The 26,348-nt window shown below is 39.5% G+C and overlaps 1 protein-coding gene across 3 annotated transcripts in view; it reads right to left on the bottom strand.

The window, feature by feature from the left end:
* Window positions 1-23,595, bottom strand: part of Ube4B (Ubiquitination factor E4B) — a 679,226-nt gene extending 655,631 nt beyond the window's left edge. For all 3 annotated transcript variants that reach the window (XM_076183024.1, XM_076183023.1, XM_076183022.1), the window contains exon 1: window positions 23,447-23,595. In XM_076183024.1, the coding sequence (XP_076039139.1) occupies window positions 23,447-23,473 (27 nt within the window). In that variant the 5' untranslated portion in view covers window positions 23,474-23,595. The remainder of the gene's footprint in view (window positions 1-23,446) is intronic.
* Between the last annotated feature and the right edge of the window lie 2,753 nt (window positions 23,596-26,348).

The raw sequence follows: 26,348 nt of genomic DNA, 5'->3' as shown, positions 1-26,348 counted from the left end.
AAAAGGTAAGGATGTCTCTTGGGCTTTTATGAATTTGGAAAAGGCTTATGACAGGGTAGACAGGAAGGCACTGTGGGAGGTATTGCAGATACATGGGGTAGGAGGACAGCTGTTAAGAGCAGTCAAGAGTTTTTATGAGAGTAGTAGAGCTTGTGTTAGGATTAGAAATGGAGAGAGTGAATGGTTTGTGGTAAAGGTGGGACTTCATCAGGGATGTGTTATGTTGCCCTGGCTGTTCAATCTATACATGGATAGGGTGGTGTGAGAGGTGAATGCAAGGGTAGTGGGTCAGGGGTTGGAGACGGTTAAAGAAAATGGAGAGAAGTGGGAAAATAAGCCAGTTGTTGTTTGCTGACAACACTGCACTTGTAGCAGGATCAGAGGAGGGATTGAGGAAGTTAGTAACAGAGTTTGAGGTGTGTGAAAGAAGGAAGCTGAAGATAAATGTGGGCAAAAGTAAGGTGATAAGATGTACAAGGGGAGAGAGTGACAGCAGGCTGGAAGTGAGTATTAAGGGAGACTGGAGGAAGTGGATAGTTTTGGATACTTGGGTGTGAATGTGGCAGGAAAGGGAGGAGTGAGGGTGGAGGTAGAATGTAGATTGAGAGAAGCGAGTAAATGCCTTGGTGGATTAAAAAGTGTAATGAGAAACAGGCATTTGGGAATGGATGCTAAGAGGAGGTTATATGAAAGAGTGATTGTGCCGACAACACTGTATGGGGGCAGAAACATGGAACATATGAGAGGAAGACAGGAGTTTGAATGTGTTTGAGATGAAATATCTTGAGAAGTATGATAGGAGTTATTAGGCTGGAGTGAGAAATGAGGAAGTGAGGAGAACAGGGGTGAAAAGGGAGTTGGGAAATAGGGTTGATGAAAGAGTATTAGGATGGTTTGGACACAGAAAGAATGAGTGAGGAAAGATTAGTAAAGGAGGTATGGAAGGTGGAGGTGGAAGGAGTGAATATGAGGGGGCATCCTAGGGATAAGATGGATGGATGGGGTAAAAGGGGCATTACGAAAGAGAAGAATGTCTGTTGAGGAAGGATGGGAGAGGACAGAAGATAGGGGTGAATGGAGAAGGGTTGTGTATGGATGATGCTGTGATGCATGAGGGGGTGAGGGAGTATGTATAAGAAATAAAATGACGAAGCCTGAAGGGATTTCTCCCCGTCTTCTCCTTTTCTGCATGAGGGGATGGAGAGGGGGGTCGCTGAATTAATGAAGCAGCCTTGCTGTGGATGTGCTGTCTTGCAACACTGCTTCTGACCCAGGGCTGTGAACAGGATGCAAGGATGACCCGTCATCCAGGAGGTGCCAAGATGAGGGGGAGGGAGGAGGGTGGAGGGGAGTGGAGTATGTAGGGGATGGGATGGGTGGGAATGGTTTCTATGCCTTTTCCTTTTTGGCTACCTCCTGTGTAAGGGGGAAAGAAGCCTCTGGTATATGTTGGACGAATTACATGAAGCTCTGAAGCAGAAATGCTGTGGAAAGCCGAGCTGTGGTGTCCTCTTTTTGCAGGACAATGCACCAGCACACACAGCACATGAAACTCTATGGAAAATATGCGACTTTGGCTTCAAATTGGTAGACCACCCACCTTACTCCCCAGACCTGGCCCAATCCAACTATCACCTCTTTCCACAACCAAAGAAACATCTCAAGGTAATGAAATTTCACTCCAATTAGGAAGTGATCGCTGCTACAGAGTTCTGGTTGGAGGCCCAACCTTCAGAGTTCTTTTTTTAGGGCTTAGAAAAACTGAAGAACTGTTGTAACAACATAATTAATTGATCTTCCTGTATTTTCTTTTACCCAAAGCCAGGAACTTTTCAGCACCCCCTCATTATATATATATATTATATATATATATATATATGTATATATATATATATATATGTATATATATATTATATATATATATATATATATTATATATATATATATATATGTATATATATATATAAGCCACTTAAATTATGCCAAACTCAAATTTTGAATGCCAGACACAAAAATTGCCAATTTAAGTATTTGGCATTTAATCTCTTCCCCAATTTTTTTTTTATTTTTTTATTTTTTTTTTCAGATTTCTTTTTTTTTAATTCTGATTTATAGTATTTTTCATGCTGATTATGAAGCAAATTATATTTAATTTCATTCCCATTTTTGTGGTTGACTTTTTATTTTGAAAATACCTTTGTATGAAAAAAATGAGTTAACTTGTCTTCCTATAAACCATATGTTTTCACCATAATTTCTTCAGTTTTCTCAAACCTATTTTGTTTTTAATTTTTGTTACATTTGCTACCAAAAATAGCAGAAATTATAATATGTAAATACAAATTAATTAAATGATGACTTCTGGCATTTTATTATAAAATCATTTGAAATACAATAAGTTGTTAAAAAAAAGCACAAATGACCTTTATTTGCACATATAAAAGAATAGTATTCCTTCAGCAAATTATTAAATTTAATTATTTAGAATGGTACTTTTCAAAGTATGGCACAACACATAGAGCTACTTGGCATACTTTACACATATATCGTGACTCTTTCCTGACTGGCTTCCCTCTATGGTCACGCTTCAGACTACATACAACACATTTTCTTGTTAGATTTGTCTTTTTCTGTTGGTGGAACTTCCATTGGAAAATGTCCTCCTGGCGTATACTGCGAACTTCCTGGTGATCATCTTGGTGGTAAAGCTGGCCCATACTTGCCAAATATATCTCGTATAATTTGCATACGAAATTTCAGGTGTGTTAGGGGTTGTTGTCGTTCCTTAGACTGTCTGTCCGAGCAGTCCCGTCTCCCCAAGGAATGCCATAGCCGAAACTGGGTTTTCCCACAAATCCTTTATAGAGCGTATGTTGTGTTGTTTGCGTGCATGATTGTGTATAATGCAGTCTTCCATTATGTGTTGTATGGTATGGGGTGAAGTGTTACATCCTGGGCAGCTGTTCACAATGCGGTCATCCAGCCTCTTCTGGTAGCTTAGAAGTGCTGGGTGGTGACCGCATCGCAGTCTGGCCAAGTGGACTCTGTCCTTTCGTGGGAGAGAGGATTCAGAAGGGTGGATATCAGGGGGTCTGGCATGCAGCAGTGTGTTGTCTTTTAGTGTGTTAATGGAGCGGTGAGTGATATGATTATGAATATGTTTCCGGAGGCTGGTATTTGGTGGTTGTGGAGGAAGAGAAGAGAGTATCTGTGCGTGATAAAGGTCTTTGGGTGTTGTTTTAATGTTTCTTGGTGTGTGTGGGTGTTCTGCTATGTAGTGTAGCGGGTGTAATGTGTTTGTGGTGGCTGCGGCAAGTGTTTGTGTGCCTCTCATGTCGAGGTGGTCCTTGACTTTGAGGACTTTTGTTTCATGGTGTAAATGGTCTGTAGGTGTTGTATTTGTGCAGCCTGTAATTGTTTTTAGGGCTTTGTTTTGTATGATTTGAAGGGTGTTGTGGTGTGTCTCACTGAGATTAGAAGCCCATGCAGGACTCGCATAATTCAACACTGAGCGTATGCATTGTTTGTATATTGTTATATTAGTTTCTTTGTTTTGTCCAAATGTTGTTCCAGTGATTGACTTAAGTGCGTTAAGTCTGGGTGTGCATTTGTTTTTTATGTTTGTGATGTGTTGTTTGAAAGACATGGATGTATCGTATGTTACACCAAGAATTTTCGGTGTGTTTGTGTGTGGTATTAGAGTGTTGTTGATGTAGAGATGAGGTATGTATTTGTGTTCTTTTGTCCAGTTGGTGAGAAGTGTTGCTGTAGATTTGGTTGAAGCTATTTTGAGTCTGTGATGAACCATGTGTTGAGTGTGTCAAGGTATGGCTGGATTATTTCTGCAGCTTTGTCTGTGTTACGATGTGTGCATGTGATTGTTATGTCGTCTGCGTAGGAAGAGATTTGTATTTCTGAGGTGTCTGGCGTGGGTAAGTCATGCATGTATAGATTAAATAGTGTGGGGGATAGAACTGAGCCCTGTGGTACTCCGTTCTTAATGTTTCTGATGTGCGATGATTGGCCATTATATGACACGTAAGCATTCCTACCTGCCAGATAATTGGCCAGCCATCTTTTGGTGTTATTGTGCATGTCTGTGTTATATATTTTATTTGTTAGGTTGTGGTGGGGGATAGCATCAAAAGCTTTACTAATGTCTAATGTTATAAGAAGTGTTCTTTGGTGGGGCCTATCTGAATTGATGCCATCTAAAATTCTTTGTGTGAGGTTTGTCAGAAGAGTGTTTGTGGAGTGTAGTGGCCTAAAACCGTGTTGTGAGTCAGCAAGGGGAATATGTGGTGTGACAAGTTGAAGTATTAGGCATTCAATGACTTTAGAGGGGGTGCAGAGAAGTGTGATTGGATGGTGCAATGTTGGGATTGTTGAGTCTTTGTTCGGTTTTGGAATGGTGATTATTTTACCATGCTTCCAGATGTCGGGTATAGTGTTGTGTGAATAGCTGTAGTTTGCAATGTTTGTGAGTGCGTGTATACCTTGTGGTCCAATGTGTTTTAGGTGGATGTTGCTTATGTTATCAGGGCCACAGGCAGATGAGTGCTTGAGACTATGTATTATGAGTTTTGTCTGACTGTCTATGAAGGGTATATAGTCTGAGTCTGTGGGAAAGTCTTTCTTACGTCGAATGGTGCGTCGGTCGTCAGGGTGAGATGTCTGTGCAAAATGACGTATGAGTGCGTTTGCTTGTTGTCTGTTTGAGGGTAGATTATCTGTTGTTGTGATTATTGCTGCGTGAGAGAGTGTAGTGTTACTGTTGGATAGTGTAATGCTGTTGAGTGTTTTGTACAATTTGCTGGTGTTTGTTTTGTGATCAAGTGTATTGATAAAGTTTTGCCAATTTTGTGTTTTTTGTTCATGTATTTTATTGGCAATCACAGTGTTTAGTGTTTGTATTTGGTCTGCTATGTTTTGAGGGATAGGTGTGGGGGTACCGTGTTTAAGTGTGTCACGTTGTCTGATGAGGCTTTGGATTTCTGGTGTGAAGTTGGGGTTGTGTGATTTTCTGTTGCCTCTAGGGATGTATCTCTTGTCTGCGTTTTGTATGATTGTATTAAAAGTGTGCACAGCATTGTTTGTTTGTGATTGGTGTACTGTTAAGTGTTTCAAAATGTTGTTCTGTCTCTTCAGTAAAAGCTTCCCAGTTAGCTCTCTTGTAATTGGTGTAAGTGTGTCTGTGGCCGACTGGGGTGCATCTTGTTTTGGTGGTGATGATGATTGGAAGGTGGTCAGAGCCAAGGGTTCCGACCACTCTCCATGATGTTGTTGGGGTTAGGCAGGGGGAGCAAAAGGTGATATCAGGAGAGGAGGGAGTGTAGAGGGCTTGGTGTGGGATATGTGTATGATTATGTGTGTTGTTCATGATAGTCAATGAGTCAAACTGAGTCTGTATATCAAGCCCTCTGTCTGTGTCAGGGTTGTCGACATACCAGGCAGACGACTTGGCGTTGAAGTCTCCACCCATGATCAGGTTGGGGATTGAGGCTAGTTGGCTAAAATGAGGCCTGAAGGTGACTGGAACTGTGGGGGATGATTGGGGGGGGAATGTACATGTTAACTATTGTCAGTGTTGATTTGTTGCCTGTGCGGATTCGAATGGATTGGATTTCTGTTGTGTTATCTGTGGTAGGGAGGAGAATTTTGGTTATGGCACTTGTGTCCACAAAACAGATGGAGTGGTGGATCAGGGTGATGAGTCCACCACCATAGCCGTCAGTCCGGTCTTGTCTGATGGTGGTGTAATTATGAAATGATGGTGTTTTGTGTGAGTGTCTTAGTTTTGTTTCTTGTAAAATCGCAATGTGTATGTTGTGTTGTTTAAGAAAGTGTTCAAGTTCATGTTTTTTCGTGTTAATACCGTCAATGTTGTGTGTTTTGTATGTGTTGTATGTTGCCGTTTGGGGTTGAGGTTGGGGTGGTAGTGGGGAAGGTGTAGGATCTGGGTCAGAGGGGGGGAAAGGAGAGATTGGGGACAAAGGAAGGGGAGTACTAATCGGGGGTAAGGGCAGAGGGAAATTGTGCTGGCTGTGGTTGGGGAGGTGGGAGTGGAGTTACTGGAGGGCAGGTAGAACATGTCCAAGTGTTTGTGTATTGGTTTGTGTCAGCAAGTGTTGTACAAGTGAGGTGGGCCCAGTTTTTGCACATATTGCACTGAACTGAGCCCTTTGTCTGTCTGCTCGAAGTAATGGGTTTAGAGCATGTTGGGCATGTGTATTTTGTGGTGGGCCCAGGATTGCTCTCTACATCTCCAGCTAAAAGTAGAAGAGGAGTGATCGCCGGAAAATCACCCCTCGGTGCAGAAAAAACGTAATATTGCATGTTGGGAAAAAGGATTGTGGTACTCCCCAAGGTAGGCGTAGCTCCTCTTGGGGATCGGTGCCACCTGCGTAGAGCCGGTGGCCAGGGGTAGATGCTGCCGTTTGGCCCCCAACTCTTGGGGTTGGGGGGTGGTCCCACGACGTAGACGCTGCAGCTCCAGGACCTGTGTTAGGGGTTTTTGTCCTGGCTGACTGAATGCTTCTTGATGAAGGATAAATGCATTCCATACTGCAATATCCGTCAAATGGAAGAAGACTGTCTTGTAATATCTCTTACCCCATTTCCTTGGAATGGGATAATCTACAAGTTGCTGTTCCACCTTGTCAACTCCTCCCATTGTATAATTGTATTCATATACAACTTTGGGTTTCTTCATATGCCCTTGTCTTGTCTCAATGTCATGCATAGCTGGGTTGTGAATGGTTGACAGCATTGCCACATACTTTTTTGTCTTTGCCTCTCTGAAATGCTGCTACTTCTCCATTCTTTATTTTTTTTTGCTTTTCAGCTGTTCTGGCACTTCTTTTTTATTCAAACATAGAGTTCCGTAAGTATCAGTCTGGTTTCCAACTAGAACATCAGCCAATTGCAGACTAGTGTAACAGTTATTCACAATAACACAACCTTTCCCAAATAAGGGCTTCATCAAAGATAAAACAACACATGAACTCACAGGATATTCATCATACTCTGGATCAAACTGTTCCATTCCCAACAAATGGTCATTTTGTACACATATCCAGACTTTGACTCACACAACAAAAAATATTTCACTCCAAACCTCATCCTTTCCAGTGGAATATACTCTACCTATCCTAAACTTCCCTTGAACAACATAAGGCTCTCATTTATACATACATCTTGCCTAGAGGTGTAACACTTCATAAAGTTCTCACACAATCTCATGAATACATCATAAATCTTGTACAATTTTGGGTTGGGGTGGGTTTGTATATCATGAGTTTCATTATTTACAAAATGAAGATACTGTTTTATCTTACTGTACTGTTTCAGAGTCATTGGCTTTCGAAAAATCGGTCTTTCAAGCAGTTCATCTTGTCTTCTGGCATTTTCACAATACCCCTAAGCATTTTCATGGCAAAAAATATGAAAATTTCAGCCTCTGTTACAGGGTGCCACAAAGAATCACCTTGTCCAGTTTGTTCAGCAAAACGATTAGTCTACCAGTACACAGTCAATAATCCTGTTATCGATATAAAGACTGAAGATTTCAAAAGGGCTCATCTCTGTTGGGTCTTCATCAACCATAATTCCAGGATTTCCTGTGAATGGGAAACATGGTGGTGCTGCATTCATGTGGTCCTCTGACAACTTGAGGCTTATCCAAGCTCTCCCATCACCTACCTCCCTCCTCCTCCTCATCATCATCACTTGTAGAGAAATAGTCATTGTCTGATGAATTGGCACTGTCATCAGAAGTATTGAAGCTTCTGAGGGAAGGTTCATATTCACTATCTTCCTCAGAATTAGACATTTGAGGTGTAATTTCTTTGAAAAAGACAAAAAATTTGTGGTCATGTGGAAATAAACTGCACCTGACCACAGTGGTTGCCGTAGCAAGTCTAGTAAGAAAGCAGCCTTGAACTGCCCTGACAGCACTACCTTGTATGCCTCTGCAAGCCATATGATTTGCTGAGAATACTTGTTTCACACGTAGAATGGCTTAACCCATTCAACTCCGATGACAAGATGTCTTGTCATTTGGTCAAATAAAACAAAAAATCATAAAACACCAAAATGTTTGATCAAACACCAGAAAAATATGACGTCAGTCCTCGCTTCGCTGCGAGCGAAGCGAGGATTGACGTCATATTTTTCTGGTGTTTGATCAAACATTTTGGTGTTTTATGATTTTTTGTTTTATTTGACCAAATGACAAGACATCTTGTCATCGGAGTTGAATGGGTTAAAAAGGCTCAGAACCAACAAGTAAATATGTCTATAGCCGGTTTTTGAAAGTTAAGTTTTAGCAGAGTATTCTTGTCAATGACTGAAAAAGGAACATTAGGTGAAAACAAATACAGTAAGTCCTCGTTATATGGTACATATGCATTCCCGAAATCCTTACTGCAAATTGAAATTACTGTATACCGAACAGATTATAACATAATAATAGGATATGGCAGACGTACCTTCTCTTTGCTCTTTCCTCTTCAAAATATCTAGTGGATACCGTATCTGTGAATTTTTCTTACCGTAAATAGAATCGAGGGTAGTACAGTCATCCCTCGTTATTCGCGTTTTTTTTTTATCTGCGGTTTTGACTATTCACAGATTTCAATTGAGAAAAAAAAAAAAAAAAAAACATTGGAAAGCCACTAATGCATCCCGCAGCCCATGCTGTGGTTGGGATTAATGTCAGGAAGTATGCATGATACGTGACCATAGAGAACTGACGCTCTCTCTTCCTGGTAATTATTCAACATTTCAATTGTGATTTATTATGTACGTAACACATCCATAATTGCATTTGAAACAAAGAAATAATTATATCTAAAGCATTAATGCACGTAATGCATTGTTAGTTACTTAGATGTAAATACAAATATGGCACGGCCATACATTTGTGTTCAATCACTGGTTTCATAAATATCATTGTACATGAAATATAATTTAGTAAATGTAATCAAGAGCAAACTTACTTAAAATTAACCGTAGTGAAATTAATGAGAGTAAACAGTAAAAATATAAACGAGCCATATGCTGGCTGGAATGTTTATTCAGCATATCTTGTCGACAAACTTCCTTGTTCTTGGTTGATGTATTTGTTGTCGCCAAGGATGCCCGTTCTCCTTTTCTGGGCAATTAAGCACCCCTAACAGAAAATGGGATAAGGCAACGTTGACCAAAGCAACAAGTGGTGACGAACATTATTCTTGCCCAACGTTTGAGATCTTAATGTCGTCATTATTAGATTTGAATAAATTTTACTCTTTACCCAAGAAAAAATGGTAATATTTAGATAAAGTTAATAAAATTTAAATTTGCATAATTATCCTCTTCACTCCGGGGCACATTGCACGTCTGGCAGCATTAGCTGACCGACGTGCGATGTTGCGTCATAATAATCGCATCATAAAAAATAAAGTCAGTGCTCAATCGTTTCTTCTCTTTCACCCGTGTATTTTGATAACCATAGAAAATTGATGAGGCCAGTTTAGAGAGAATGGAAAATACGTAGGTATGACTACAATAAATATAATCAAGATGGCGACGTCAGCATCTTCGAGTACCCACTTGCTCCTCATGCCGCCTACGTAGGCGTCACCGAATGGAAGTGGTTATGGTTGTTGTGTTTTTATGTGGTGTCAGTGTATTAATGTTGTATACTTAACAAAAGTGGATAGAGTGAGGTATGAGTTGAGACGAAGAGTGTGGAAAGAACTAAAGATGGTTGGTGGAGTCGATAAAAAAATTACTGGAATGATTTGGTCACATGGAAATAATAATTATAGAAAGAGTAGCAAAAAATGTGTAAAATGTAGAAAGGAAGACCGAGAATGAAGTTGGTGAGTTGGCCCTATTACGGGCCATAGTGTATTATTCTTAGTTTATTAAGTGTTATTAAATTATACTTGTTAACCACTGATATATGAGAAGTGAATTTATTATGAGTGGAAGACATTTAAAGCATGTTTCAACTGTTAGTAGAGAAGTATGGCTAGAATGAAGCACGAGAGTGCGAGTTTTGGCGGTGGTATTACGTAGATTTTCTCAAAAAGAGTATTCACAGTTTTAGCCATTCACGGGGGTTTTGACTGTAATTACCAAATACCGTAACTGTGAATTTACGAGATAAAGAATTACCATATATGGAGGACTCACTGTATACCTGTTTCTGCTGGGGAAAAGGTTAAAATGCCAACCTAGCAACCCTGCTATGTGCGAAAACAGTTTAACAGCCAGCACCACCTGGTGGCATGGGTGATTTAAACATATGTGGCAGTACACTTTAGACATTTCAAGTTATTTTTTACTATATTTTTGGCTGGTCAAAATATTAGAATTGCTTTGAGTGTGCCACAGTTCAGAATACTGGATAAACGGGGTTGTACTGTATATATATTTTGTAGTTGTACACAAGGTTACCCCCCCCCCCAGATTCTTGCAAGCTGGTTTGCCAAGCCCACCTTTCACCTCCACCCACGCCACACCACTCACTCTCGCCTCACACCTTATCAGAAAAGAAGAGGAAATTGGAGATTTGTTACACATTGCAACCACCAAACAAATGGTTGCAAAAATTTAATTCCCCATCCTGTAAAGTTTATGTTTTTGTTCTTTCTGTTGTAATATCTTAAGTTGTTCTTATGGATTTTTGTAATTTTTGTTTCATTTGAAAGAAAACATCATGCTCTTTATTTTCTACAGTAAATGATAAAAAAATTGAAGTAAAACAAATATGAAAACTGAATTTTGCAGCATTTTTGAATTATTCGGAGAACATCACATACATATACCAAGGCATTTTCCCCCTTACTCGGGAGGTAGCCAAAAAGGAAAAGGCACAAAATCATTCCCACCCACTCCATCCCTGAAAACACTCCACACCCCTCCAATCTTAGCACCTCCTAGATGATGGGTCATCCCTGCACCCTGTCCACTGGCCTGGGTCAGAAGCAGTGTCACAAGACACAGCACATCCACAGCAAGGCCGCTTCATTAAATCGGCGACCCCCCCCTCTCCGTTCCCCCATATAAAGGAGAGGACGGAGAGAAATCCCTTCGGGCTGCGTCAAATTTTGCTCACACACACTACCTCACCCCCCATCACCCCATCCATTCCACCTCATGCATCACAACATCTTCCATATACAACCATTCTCCATTCACCCGTCTTCTGTCCTCTCCCGTCCATCCTCAACAGACATTCCCCTCTTCCCCAAAGCCCCCTTCACCCCATCCATCCATCTCATCCTAGGACGTCCCCTCATGTTCACTCCCTCCACATCTGCCTTCCATACCTCCTTTACTAGTCTTTCTTCACTCATTCTTTCCATGTGTCCAAACCATCCTAATACTCTTTCATCAACCCTATCTCCCAGCTCCCTTTCCACCCCTGTTCTCCTCCTCACCTCCTCATTTCTCACTCTATCCAGCCTAGTAACCCCCATCATACCTCTCAGACACTTCATCTCAAACACATTCAATCTCTTTCTCTCTCATGTTCCATGTTTCTGCTCCAGACAGTGCTGTTGGTACAATCACTCCTTCATATAGTCTCCTCTTAGCATCCATTCCCAAATTTCTATTCCTCATTACACTTTTTAATCCACCAAGGCATTTACTCGCTTCTCTCAATCTACATTCTACCTCCACCTTTACTCCACCTTTCCTGCCACATTTGCACCCAAGTATCTAAAACTATCCACTTCCTCCAGTGGCTCTCCCTTGATGCTCACTTCCAGATTACTGCCACTTTCACCCCTTGTACATCTCATCACCTTACTTTTACCCACATTTATCTTCAGCTTTCTTCTATCACACACTCTCCCAAACTCTGTCACCAGCTTCCTCAATCCCTCCTCCGATCCTGCCACAAGCGCAGTGTCGTCCGCAAACAACAGCTGGCTCACCTCCCACTTTTCTCCATTTTCTTTAACCATCTCCAATCCCTGACCCACTACCCTTGCATTTACCTCTCGCACTACCCCATCCATGTATAAGCTGAACAGCCAGGGTGACATAACACATCCTTGATGAAATCCCACCTTTACCTCAAACCACTCAATCTCTCCATTTCTAATCCTGACACAAGCTCTACTACTCTCATAAAAACTCTTGACAGCTCCGAGAAGCTTTCCTCCTATCCCGCATAACCTCCCACAGTGCCTTTATGTCTACCCTGTCGTAAGCCTTTTCCAGATCCATAAAGGCCCCAAAAACATCCTTCCCCTTTCCTATAGCTTTCTCATATATCTGTCTTACCACAAAAATCTGATCTACACAACCTCTACCCGTCCTAAATCCACACTGTTCCTCACCAGTTACTCCCTCTGTTCCTCTCCTAATCCTCTCAATCGATTAAGATCCTCCCATTAGCCTTCCCAACTACACTTAACAGGCTAATCCCTCTGAAACTACTACATTCACACTTGTCCCCTTTTCCCTTGTAAAGTGGAACTATACAAGCACTCCTCCAGTCCTCCGGCACTCTACCTTCTCTCCAGCAAACATTAAATAACCTCACCAACCAGTCCACCATCACTGTACCTCCTTTTTTAAGACATTCTGCATGGCATCCATCCAGACCAGGTGCCTTACCTGCTTTCATCATCTTAACTGCTGCCTTCACTTCATCCTTCCTTATTTCTCCTCCATTTTCCTCACTCATTTTCTTAGCATTTCCCACTGCAGCTATCTTTTCCTCCCTATCCTCCTTCACATTTAGCAACTCCCTAAAATATTATGCCCATCTTCCCCTTACTGCCTTCTCCTCCATTATCATCTCTCCATCTGCACCTTTTACCTTTTCTTCTCTACTTGATTTGCCTCCTCTTCCTCTCTTAATTTCTTCCCAAAACATCTTTTTATTACTTTCAAAATTTTCTGTCATACTCTTACCCCATTTTACATCTGCTCTCCTCTTTGCCTCCTTTACCTTTTTCTTTACTTCTCTTTTCTTTTCTTTGTACGTCTCATATGACTCCCTCGTCCTATTTTGTAACCAATCTGTGTAAGCTCACTTCTTCTCTACTACAACCTTCTTCATTTCCTCATCCCACCATTCACTACCATTCCTTCTATTTCCTCCTGTCCTTCTTGTTCCACACACCATCTTTGCACACTTTGTGACTCCCTCCTTGAACCATCCCAATTCCTCCTCCACACCTACCTCTACTCTATCCTTCACTCCCTCCCACTCCTCCTTCAGCTTCTTCTTGTACTCCTCCTCCTTTTCCTCTTCATTTAAAGAGTTCACTCTAAGCACCTCCCTACCTTTTGTCCCTTTCTTCTTTCTCCATCTGTCCTCCACTATCAACTTACCTTCCACCAAAAAATGATCTGATATTCCCCCACCCTCTCCCCTTAGCACATGTACATCCTTAACTCTTCCTATCATAATCCTATTTACCACTACATAGTCCATTAAAGCTCTATGTACCACCCTTCCCTCCACCACCCTCTCCCATGTGTACTTATGCTTGACTTTCTTCCAAAACACTGTATTTGCTATCATCAACTCTCTAGACACATTTCCACCATCAACTCTCCACTACGATTTTTTCCTGGAACTCCACATTTCCCAACCACTCCATCAATTGGATCCTTTCCTACCCTAGCATTAAGGTCTCCCAGTACTATTACATTTACACTTCTCCCTAAACCCTCTATGCACTAATTTAAATCTTTCCAAAAGGCCTCCCTTTCTTCTACACTCTTCTCACTGCCAGGCCCATATGCACTTACAAAAACCCACATCTCCTTTCCCAGTTTCATCTTCATCCACATTATCCTTGAGGAAACCTCCTTCCACTCCACTACACGTTTACCTATCTCTTCACTTACTAGTATAGCCACCCCTTCCCTCCCTCGCCCTCTCTTCACTCCTGATAGCCTCCCACTTACACTCCCAAACTTACAATTGCCCTTCCCTTTCAGCTTAGTTTCACTCAAAGCCAACACATCCATCTTTCTTCTCACAAACATACTACCTATCTCTTCCCTTTTACTCTCATCTGTACCACATCCACGCACATTAAAAGACCCAAACCTTAGGAGAAACAAATTCATAAAAAATCAGAGGTATTAGTTTGACAAAACGTATTCAATAAGTATTCAATAAGTATTCATTTCATACCAAGCTGAATGATGTGGAAGGATTTTCCATTAAGTAATTAGAGCTTTACTATATTTTCATTAAATATTCTTTATGCCTTATATATACATGGGAGGAACACAATACCCTGAGGAATTACACACTAATGTAAGGGGTATTTATACCTATATTCATTAAACAAACACACACACAAAAAATCACCTACGTTACACTCCCTTAGTTTGATTGGGTTGGGGGAATTTTCCCAACACTAGTTTCCTTGATCTAAATTACATTTTTGGTATTATTCTAGTTGTGCACACCTGTGAGATAAAGCATTAGAAAATTAGATATTAATTTTGTAAATTTAATACATCAATGTAATTGCAATTTTCTTGGCAGAAAAAAAAAAAAAAAAAAAAAAAAATGCTGAAAGCAAATCTACTGACGAATGAAGCTGCTAGGATACAGTCCAAATGCCATGTTGTTGTCTGTCCAGTCCAGTCCCTATCAGTTAGACGATGGCTTTCACGTTGTGAACCAGGTCTCCAACTCCAGGTGACATTTTATAATTGCTGTTACGAAGACAATAGGGCTTCCTTGGACTTTATGAGAGAACATGGGGTTCTGTCATTGTCTGTTAATTGCCTGAGGTACAATAATAACCAGGCTGTCAGCATCTGTGAAGACGATGACCCAGATGCTTTTTAGAATTTGAGGTATCTAATTATTAAGAATAGGTTAGGTTACATAGGTTAGATTAGAATAGACTAATTCCTTTCATTTCTTCGACCTCAGCATCTATCAAAACAAACATGGCATATCATTCAACTGCTGTGACTTCGTATGTTGGTAAATCAGTTTTAGCAACTTTTTTTGTTATTGATTTCCACCAAGAATATCACATATTATGTTGATGCATTATAATTTACAAAATTAATAATTAATTTTCTATTACTGTATCATGTAGGTGTGGACTTATAAAAATTTATTTATATATATATCTTTTATTTCTATTAGAAAACCCATTCTGTTTGCTTTCCCCACACAAACCCCCATTTTCCATTGTACCCAAGACTGTTGGGGTATGGCATACAGGTCAAATATAAAAAGTTATGGTAAATTTTTAGGAGTGCACACCTTTGCAATATAGCAATAGAAAATTATTAATTTTGTAAATTATAATATATTAACATAAAATGTGTCAGAATGACACATATTATGTTAATATAGTAGAGCATGTGTCAGGATTAGAAATGGAATGAGCGAATGGTTCGAGGTAAAGGTGGGACTTCGTCAAGGATGTGTTATGTCGCCCTGGCTCTTCAACTTATACATGGATGGGGTGGTGCGAGAGGTAAATGCAAGGGTGGTGGTTCTGGGATTGGAGATGTTTAAAGAAAATGGAGAAAAGTGGGAGATGAGCCAGCTGCGCTTGTAGCAGGATCAGTGGAGGGATTGAGGAAGTTGGTGACAGAGTGTGGGAGTGTGTGTGAAAGAAGAAAGTTGAAGATAAATGTGGGTAAAAGTAAGGTGATGAGATGTACAAGGGATGAAAGTGACAGCAGACTGGAAGTGAGCATCAACCTCTTCAGTACGGGCCAAAATCTCGCAGGCAGCATTAGCTGTCAGACGTACGATGTGTCGTAATAATACTCGCATCATAAAATATAGTCACCGCTTATATAGATCGTTCTCTCTTTCAGCCGTGAATTTTGATAACCATAGAAAATGTGATGAAGACAGTTTAGAGAATATGTCATTACGCAGGGGCAACTACAATAAATATAACCAAGACGCCGATATGGCAGCCTCGCGTATCCACTTGCTCCTCATGCCGCCTATGTATGCGGCACCGTATGGAAGGGGTTAAGGGAGAGTGACTGGAGGAAGTGGATAGTTTTAGATACTTTGGTGTGAATGTGGCAGGAAAGGTAGGTCCAACTCTGCCCATTACCAACTCAGCCCTGTGGATACTCCAGCTCAGCCCATTCATTCAGGACTGTCATTAATACTGGTATGATTTTCCTAGGAAGAACCTGTGGCTTAATTGCATAATCCCCCACCACAGATTTGACCTAATGCACCTCTTTCCGTCAACTCTTTTTTTTGGGATATGGTGGGGGATTATGCAAAAATGCTGAACCCATTACAATGCAATGTTCAAGATTTGGTGTTTAACAAATTTGTCTGAATTCTAAGCATAGGCTACACCTAGCTCCATGGTCAGAGCCTAGGAATGTCAGATGAGAGACAGACATGATATACTGGTCCCTGGTATAACGTTTTTCAGTGTTATATCATTTAAATGATGACGTCACGTGTCTGATGCTATGAAGTCATACTGCTGATCCTCCTGATCGATTCTGCTTAGGGTAAGCAGTCAGGTGGAACCCACACAACGATTTGACTGGGTCACAAACCTCTGTTTCATGGGCTTAAAATGATCTTTTCATGGGAGTACTTTATCCCCTTTCTCATCATCATCATGTAGGCTGAAGGTCTAGAAGTCCTGTTAGCCTTGAGCTGTGAGTCAGGTGAGGTTAATGTTGTGCAATGCGGTCAGTATGTGGAGTTTGCAATACTAGATATTAAAGGAAGTAAGCTAGTTCATTCTTAGATAGTTCAAATAGCGACATTACAGTAAACTGATTAACCTTCATGGTGGTAAAGGTCTCTTTGCCATTCTCTATCTGACCTTTTGAATGATATTTGATAAACGATTTGATGGTTGTCTGCTTGTTTGCTTATTTTTTAAAACTTTGTACAATGTTCATTATTTGCTTTGAGTTTTTAAGTATGTTTCTGTACTTGTTTCTGCTTTTATACTATGTATCTCTAAAATATTGGTAAATTTTACTCCATACGGTATTTTGATACTTGTCAGAATTTTGTACATTATATGTGCTAACAATAATTGTTTTTCACAATGGTAGTACAGGCTATGATGTAATCTGTAGTTGTTTATGAAGGTTTTTCATCTTCATTAAAATGTATTGTAATGTCATATTGTTTTGGTATTTAATTTAATAAGCAAATAAACATTATATGTGCTAACTAATTGTTTCTTGTGTTATATATGTGTAATTTCAATAAAGGACTTTTATTTTTAAATGCATCAGTATCAGTGATATGTCATACTGTTTTTGTATGGAATTGGTGTCATTGAATGTAGGCTATTCCTTTTTTTAATTACCCAATAACACGTAAACAGTGTTCAAGGGTGTTCCGATGCAAGTGCTTATAGATGTTGATTATATTATTATTTCCTTGTGATGAAATGAAGTAATAATTAAATGTTATCTTTTTATTACCAGGTACATTGTATTTTAAGCATAATTTAAGTTTAATTATATGTTTTTATGTGTCAATCTAATGTGCTATTATAAATTTGCCAAGGCCTATATGTATATAGAGCATTTAACATGTTTACTGAAGACTAGTGTAATAGGCATAATTAAGGGGCCAAGTTGGTCAATTTATAGGCAGAGGTGGTGGGCCCAGTTGGTAATGGGCCGAGTTGACCCTAAATCATTTTCGATAAATGTTCAGTTGTGCACAACTACAAGATATAGCAATATAAAATTAGTTATTAATTTTGTAAATCATAATATATCAACGTAATATGCAATTTTCTTGGCAGAAATGAAAAACAAAAAAAGTTGCTAAAATGGATTTCGTAAGTAACGAAGTTGCACTGGACGAATGGTACACCATGTTTGTTTTGATAGATGCTGACGTCAAAGAAATGAAAGGATGATAAATTCGTCCATTCTAACCTAACCTAAATACATACATACATATACCAAGGCTTTTCCCCCCTTACAAGGGAGATTTAGGTGTTTATCTAAATGAGTCTTAAAGCTTTGAACTGAACTACATTGCACTACCTGTGCAGGAAGTTTATTCCATTCATTAACTACACGGTTGGCAAAGTTGTTTCTACCTACTTCCAAATTGAATCTATTTCCGGATAGTTTGAGACCATTGTTTCTTGTCTGATTCTCATTCAATGTGAAAATGTTGTCACTTTTGATGTTGTCAATTCCCTTTAGAATCTTAAAGACCTGTATCAAGTCACCTCTGAGTCTACGCTTTTTTAGGGAAAACAGATTCATATGTTTTAGTCGATTTTCGTATGATTTATTTTTGATATTTGGAATCAGTTCTGTGGCTCGCCGTTGTACTTTTTCCAGTCTGTCAATGTCTTTAATGAGATTCGGTGACCATACAGAAACAGCATATTCCAAATGTGGACGAACTAACGATTTATATAGCTTGTTAATGAGCGATGGACTTTTGAAATCAAAAGATCGCGCAATCAGTCCTAGAATCTTATTTGCTTTCTCAGAGGCTGAAATACACTGCTTGGATGATTTTAGGTCGTTACTGATAATTACGCCGAGATCTTTTTCACTATCAAAACACAGCACATCCACAGCAAGGCCACTTCATTAAATCTGCGACCCCCCCTCTCCGTCCCCCCATGCATAAAAGGAGAAGACGGGGAGAAATCCCTTCGGGCTGCGTCAAATTTTGCTCACACACACTACTTCACCCCCCATCCCCCCGCCCATTCCACCGCATGCATCACAACATCATCCATATACAACCATTCTCCATTCACCCCTGTCTTCTGTCCTCTCTCGTCCTAACCTAACCTATGTTTAGTAAATCAGTACCTGCAATTTAAATGTCATCCGGTTCGTCCTTGTCATCGCCATGATGGGCATTGGCAGGCTGTTCAATCACTCTTTCTAATTGTGGGGTATATAGGTTTCTTATAGCTTGAAGGACTGCAATTCCTTTAAGAATATATACCTCGCAAGGTACTCCCGGAAGTACCGAGGCCATACACCAGGCCTCAATACCCACTCTTTAATGTCACACCAAAGCTGCTCAATAGTCTGAGTGTGTACCTCCTGGTCCGTCGAAGTTTTCAGAGTGATTGACAGCGTGGTGAGAGTAACCAATGTCCCTGAGATTGCGGTATGCACGCCAACAATCAAAATGATGATTACAGATCCTGGCCATATCAAATGGTGAACGAGAGGCACTAGAGTGTCTGTATCTCGCCTTTCTCCCTCAGGATCTATTAGAGGAACAAGGAATCGCTTCTTTGACTCCCTCTCAATGCCAACAAACATCTAGACCTGAGAGAGAATCCTCCCAACGTTGGCACGCCTTGGAGTGATAAGTGTCTCGTCTAACTCTACCACAATCCCAGGGCCACCAATTGGCTCCTGGTGGTTGTACCACTCCTCACAAACATCGCTGCAGAAACTCTGCCAATCTATACCTGTTGTCCTAGAAAATTGGAGATCACGAACTGCATCCTCGTGACTAAATTTTTTTAGAACCCACTTGTTATATAAAGCACATTAATTGCCACGGTTCTATGTGCCTTTTTTTTTTTAAAGAAAAGTGCCCTTATAGTCACTCATGCTATAGTTGAATTTCTTCTTGTTCTTTTTCTTGGTGCATGCAATATATTCAGAGAAACCTACAATTTATTTATGTCAATTAAAGTGGTATTTGCTTATTTGGACGAGGGAATGATAAAAAATTCTAACTACACTAATAAGACCAAAACTTGAGTATGCAGCAACGGTATCCAGTCAAAACGGCCCCCGGTCTAATATAAGGGTACTGCATGAGGGATAGCTGATGTAACTATGTTAAAAAGCACTTCTTCAATACGTAGCTATTATTATTTTGTCATCTCCATTCTTTATTCTTCATGGAGTCTGCTTTATAATCCTTAAAACTGTCGTACCTACTGTACCACTACCAGTCTCCTGGGGATGTCTGGGATATCCTAATCAACATAAGCAGTCACAAAGGTGAGCCCAGATAAAGAACAACATTTATTAGCTAATTATCAACCAATGGCCCGGGAATTAATAATAAAGCGAGGCTGTTTTAACTACGCCACTGTAGGCGAGGTCATTTTGACTTGCCCAGGGCAGTTTTGGTCATAATGGCCCCGCATTCAAGTACCAAAACGGCCCCCGGTCTAATTGTTAATCCAGCGGTACTGCACGAGGAGTCGGCTTTATAATCCTTAAAACTTCTTTAATTGGAGTTTATTTTCATTAAAATTACAAAGAGTTTGTCAGTTCGGAAAGATGATTTAGTTCGCAGTAGAGAGTGACGCTAATTACTGATATGACGAGTTCGTCAGTTGTGATAGATGATGATTTGACAGCAGGAGAGAGTGACACTAATTACTGAATAGGACGTGATACGATGATTAAATCAGCAGGAAAGAGTGACACTTATTACTGAATAGCAATATGATGATAATTTCATCAGTGATAGATGATGATCAAGTCAGCAGGAGAGAGTGAATTTTTAGATGAGGAAATAAAAAGGATTTATAAAATAGCATCAAATTTTAAATGACCAAAACACATGTTAGTTAGATCACAATACAAGGCCAGAAAGTCATACTTTGATTCCTCCCCAAAAGATTCTTTTTATAAAAAGAATCTTTTGGTTCTTCCCTTTCATCCCAATTTGGTGAATCTTCGTGTTCTTAAGGTTATTAATGTTAATGTTGTATTTAAAAACAATACAATCAAAGAACTTATCATCAAGAATTCGTCTGATAATTCAGTGAGTTGTGTCTACAGTATTCCTTGCAAGAATTGCAATTCTTGTTACATTGGTCAGATTGGTAAGGAATTAAAATTTAGGCTGCCACCGAGAAGATGCTCGACCTGATGAGCCAATCGAAAACGTGGTACATGGATGGAACGTTTAAAGTTGTCAAGGAGCCTTGTCTGCAACTGTTCAGTCTGCATTCGTTTATTCAAAGTGGAGATGATACCAAACAAGTACCTCTTTTATTTGTTTTGATGTCGGGGCCACGGAAAAAAGATTATAAGAAAGTACTGAAAGCCATCTAACACCTAATGCCCAACAATAATGTTAGGAAAATTGTCATCGATTTTGAGCGGGCAGTGTAGAAAGCCATTCCATCGGTGTTTCAAGGAGTTACTATTTGAGAATGTTCCATTCGTTGGGCTCAGTGCATTTGGCGGAAAATACAGGAAATAGGTCTGGCTCCAGCATATCGTAATGACAAGGACACGCACAAACTTTGTCGTCAAATTCTTGTGTTGCCCCTGGCAAGTCAAAATGGCCTCGCCTTCAGTGGTATGGTTAAAACGGCCTCGCTCTATTATTAATTCTCTTTGGTACTGGGTGTCCATAGTGTTGCTGCACTATGGACACCCAGTACAAAAAGAATTTTAAAAAATTAGAATACAAAGAGCAACAACAAAACTAGTACCAACTCTTTCCAAACTGACATATGAGCAAAGACTGTCCAAACTAGAATTACCAACTTTGGAACAAAGAAGGGAAAGAGGAGACTTGCTGACTATCTATAGAATAATAAAAGGAATGGAAGTCTTAGATAAGAATGACTTGTTAATATGGGATAATGGTAAAACAAGAGGACACGAAAAGAAACTAAAAAAGAATAGTTACAGAAGATATCTGAAAAGGAATAGCTTCTCACACAAAGTGATAGATACTTGGAACAAATTAGACAATGAAACAGTGTGTGCAAACACTATTCTAGATTTTAAGAAAAAACTTGATGCTCAGAGATACAAAGACAGGTCACCACGAGCATAGCTCTCTTCCCATATAATACAACTAGGTAAATACATCCACACATGCTGATCCTCATGGAACCAGCATGGTTTATTACATTTCAAGCAATTAACTGTGGATGGCAGAACCCTGTGTGGGAGAACAACTGGTGCACAAAGTGATGTCCATCTTGTAACTGACATTTCATCTAGACTGGGCAGATGACAAACACTTGACAGACAACAAGATGGCGTCCCAATCATATGCTAGTAACTTCATTCATTAGTATATTTGCTTGTAGCAAGGCATTTTGGTCAATTTATAGTTTCACCCAACCATAGAATTTGATATGTGGCTTGTGTGTTTCTGGTGAGAAATGTGATATGAACGATGGTGTACATCATTTCCGTCGTAAATACATACATTTGAAATAATTAAGTATTGAATTTATGCACTTATGTGTACATCTCCCGAACGATGTGAGGGCATGTGTGGGAAATCAGGGTTTTTGGGTGGGGAAGACTAATAAATGGAGTAATACGCATTGCAAAACAGGTATACAATGAAGACTAAAGAAACATAAAAAAACAAAAATATCCCATTTTGGCGGGTACCGCGCGCAGCGCCATGTTTGTTTACTAACGACTGTGAGTATTTGTGATTATAACCGCTAGATTTATGGAAGCTGCTAGCGCAAGAGTTGGTAACTGTAAATTAACCTAATGGAGGTAACGTTAGTTTACGGTTAGGAAGTCTTGCGCGGCTGGAGTGGACTTCGCTAAATGTAGCTGATCTAGCGAGACTTTTTCAAATCATTGGGAAAAGCAAACATGGCCGCTCGTGTTAGGTGGGACTCCGACCCTAAAATGTGTTTTTTTAAAGTGTTTTTGTTCATTCTATACCTCTTTTGCAACACGCATTAATCAATTTATTAGTCTTCCCCACCCAAAAACCCTGATTTCCCACACTTACGCGTTCGGGAGATGTACGCATAAGTGCATAACTTCAATACTTAATTACTTCAAAGGTATGATGTACACCATTGTTCATATCACAACATCTCTCACCAGAAACACATAAGCCACATATCAAATTCTTATTCTATGGTTAGGTGAAACGATAAATTGTCCGGTATTTTTTAATTTTTATTTCCGCCAAGAAAATTGCATATTACGTTCATGTATTATAATTTACAAAATTAATATTTAATTTTCTAATACTATATCGTGTAGTTGTGCACAGCTGAACATATACCTAGTTTTCACTACTGGCAATTTCCTGCTGAAACTTATTCAAAGTTTCATCAGAAGTAATAATCTCAAGAGAATAAGAGGAAAATTATACAGTCTCATACATGTGAAAAATATAAATTTGGATTCATCATCTAAACTACACTTAACAGTTTCTTGAAAATACGAGTACGTGGCTTGCTTTGCTGCAAATTAATTAATATCATGACCAAATTAACAATCACAATGCTGTACAAATTACAATGTAATTTCCGAGAAAATTAATTCTACTACGCATCATATAAACCTTGAGCAACTCTTCACTATAAAAAAATGCATACAAGGATCCATCCTTAACATTTATTATAGAAGAATGGCCAAATTGTTTCAAACAATGGCCATGTACACAATACCAATCGTCATTTAAACTGGCTATGGTTCAAAATACTCCACATACCAAATACCTTTAGAATATCGAACAGTAACACCCACATACCTCATCCTGGTCTACTTGATCTCCCATTTCTAAACCAATAACGAAACACACACTTTCGTTTATAAAAATTAAAGAACAATCCACCTACGCCAATCTCTTGGCTTTCTCTCTGTTGTGTACTGAGTTTGTGACACAGCTGGTAGGAAAAAATGAACATCAATTTGCGCACAGAATCAATAACTATTTATGTTATTTTGTTTGTAGAATATACTGAATAACTTATAATCAATTATATATTATCATATCTTAAATATTGTATAATCTATGTACTTTATGGTTGTTATGAGGTATTATAAAAAATGCTGATCATGACTGGCGATATTAAATGTCTGTTTCCAAAACTAGATGTATCTTGAAAAAAACATTATAAGTATAGTTATATAAAAATCCAGATATACAATATGTAAAACCTACTCCTTTACATGACTTTGTTGTGATGCAATGTACATACATGTGTAATAATTATACTACCTCACCAATGGCTGCGCGCATATTTTTAATCGTCATTCAAACTGGCATTGTGACAAGTGCGTGCGTTTAGTGCACTTAATTCAGCTATCTTTTTGTATAATGTGAAGGGCATCAATGTAAAGGTTAGAGAATGTCATATATACACAAAGAATACATTAACTAATGAATAGGCAATGACAGGAATCAGCCTGAGTATTGTAGTTGCAATGCGTCTAAATGGCACGCTTTGCACATATGAACAATTGAACACGCACACATCCAAACTATTCTATAGACATGTGAATGGTAAATTTAAAGAATAAAGATAAACAGGAAAAGGTGAAACTACACCAATGGAATATAGAATACACAGAAGATCTAGAAGTCGGTTTTCATTAGAGAAAGAGTACAGCATTGGGACGAAGGAAGTAAAGTGCGACCTCCCCCATGAGGGAAATAATAATAACACAAAAATAAATGATGGAGCAATGGACGAACCTTAACGTTAGAAAATCCCACGGCCCGTACGGAATTGGAAACTGGATACTAAAAGAATGAAAGAAGAACTAATGGACAAAATATACAGTATAATAAGTTGTTCACTCATGGAGGGAAAAATACCAAAGGACTGGAAAAATACAAATATTGTACCAATATATAGGAGGCATCAAGGAAAAGCCAACTAATTACAGACCAGTCTCCCTAACAAACACTGTATCCAAAATTTGTAAGAAGATTATCAAGAATAGCTGGGTAAAGCACCTGGAAGAAAACAATATAATAACCTCGAGACAATTTGGATTCAGACAGGGACGATCATTTGTTACAAATTTGATCTGTTTCTACTCAAGACTAATATATATAATACAAGAAGGGGATGGAAGGGCTGATTGTGCTTTCCTAGACTTTAAGCAAGCCTTCGACAAAGTATCACACAGAAATTATTTAAAAAAAAAATTAAAACAGTGGGATACAAGGCAACCTACTAAACTGGATGGCGGATTTCCTGAATGGTAGAAAAGGGAGAGTAGTGTTCAGGTTGTAAGGAGGTGATTAGTGGATTAGTGGATCTGTATTGGCTCCAATAATGTTCGTTATTTATGTGAATGACATGGATGAAGATGTAGAATGTTACATGATTTTCTTTGCAGACGATGCTAAATTGAAAACGAAAACTGAAACGGACTGTGCATCACCAGAGAGACCTAAACTGTTACAAAGAGTGGCCAGACGTCCTCCTTTAGGCCGGACAGTCCTCATTTTGAGCACTTTGTCCTCCATCCGGCGCAACCTCATGCCGGACGTGCATTTGTCCTCCTTTCTTGGGGTGTAACAAAAATAAATAAATAATCCTAGGTATACAATGATGCCGTACAATTAAATTCACATTGAATGAGAATCAGACAAGAAAAAATGGTCTCAAACTGTCCGGAAATAGATTCAATTTGGAAGTAGGTAGAAACAACTTTGCCAACCGTGTAGTTAATGAATGGAATAAACTTCCTGCACAGGTAGTGCAATGTAGTTCAGATCGAAGCTTTAAGAATCATTTAGATAAACACCTAAGCAAGATGTTGTAATGATTATAATCTATTTTATATTATTTGTGGGAGGTGAGCCAGCTGTTGTTTGCGGACGACACTGCGCTTCTGGCAGGGTCGGAGGAGGGATTGAGGAAGTTGGTGACAGAGTTTGGGAGAGTGTGTGATAGAAGAAAGCTGAAGATAAATGTGGGTAAAAGTAAGGTGATGAGATGTACAAGGGGTGAAAGTGGCAGTAATCTGGAAGTGAGCATTAAGGGAAAGCAACTGGAGGAAGTGGATAGTTTTAGATACTTGGGTGCAAATGTGGCAGGAAAAGGTGGAGGTAGAATGTAGATTGAGAGAAGCGAGTAAATGTCTTGGTGGATTAAAAAGTGTAATGAGGAATAGGAATTCGGGAATGGATGCTAAGAGGAGACTGTATGAAGGAGTGATTGTGCCAACAGCACTGTATGGAGCAGAAACATGGAACATAACAGAGGAAGAGAGAAGGAGCTTGAATGTGTTTGAGATGAAGTGTCTGAGAAGTATGATGGGGGTTACTAGGCTAGATAGAGTGAGAAATGAGGAGGTGAGGAGGAGAACAGGGGTGGAAAGGGAGTTGGGAGATAGGGTTGATGAAAGAGTATTAGGATGGTTTGGACACATGGAAAGAATGAGTGAAGAAAGACTAGTAAAGGAGGTATGGAAGGCAGATGTGGAGGGAGTGAACATGAGGGGACGTCCTAGGATGAGATGGATAGATGGGGTGAAGGGGGCTTTGGGGAAGAGGGGAATGTCTGTTGAGGAAGGACGGGAGAGGACAGAAGACTGGGGTGAATGGAGAAATGTTGAAATTTAATATTTATTCTACACATTTTTACAGCATTGGGAAACGTTAAGAATGTTTGTGTCATGTTTGTCCTCCTACA

This window comes from Oratosquilla oratoria, chromosome 3 (assembly GCF_046742065.1).
Source record: "Oratosquilla oratoria isolate Oo_2021 chromosome 3, ASM4674206v1, whole genome shotgun sequence".
NCBI lineage: Eukaryota > Metazoa > Arthropoda > Malacostraca > Stomatopoda > Squillidae > Oratosquilla > Oratosquilla oratoria.
The sequence above is the reverse complement of the archived record's forward strand: the minus strand, read 5'-3'. Positions and strand labels throughout refer to the sequence as shown.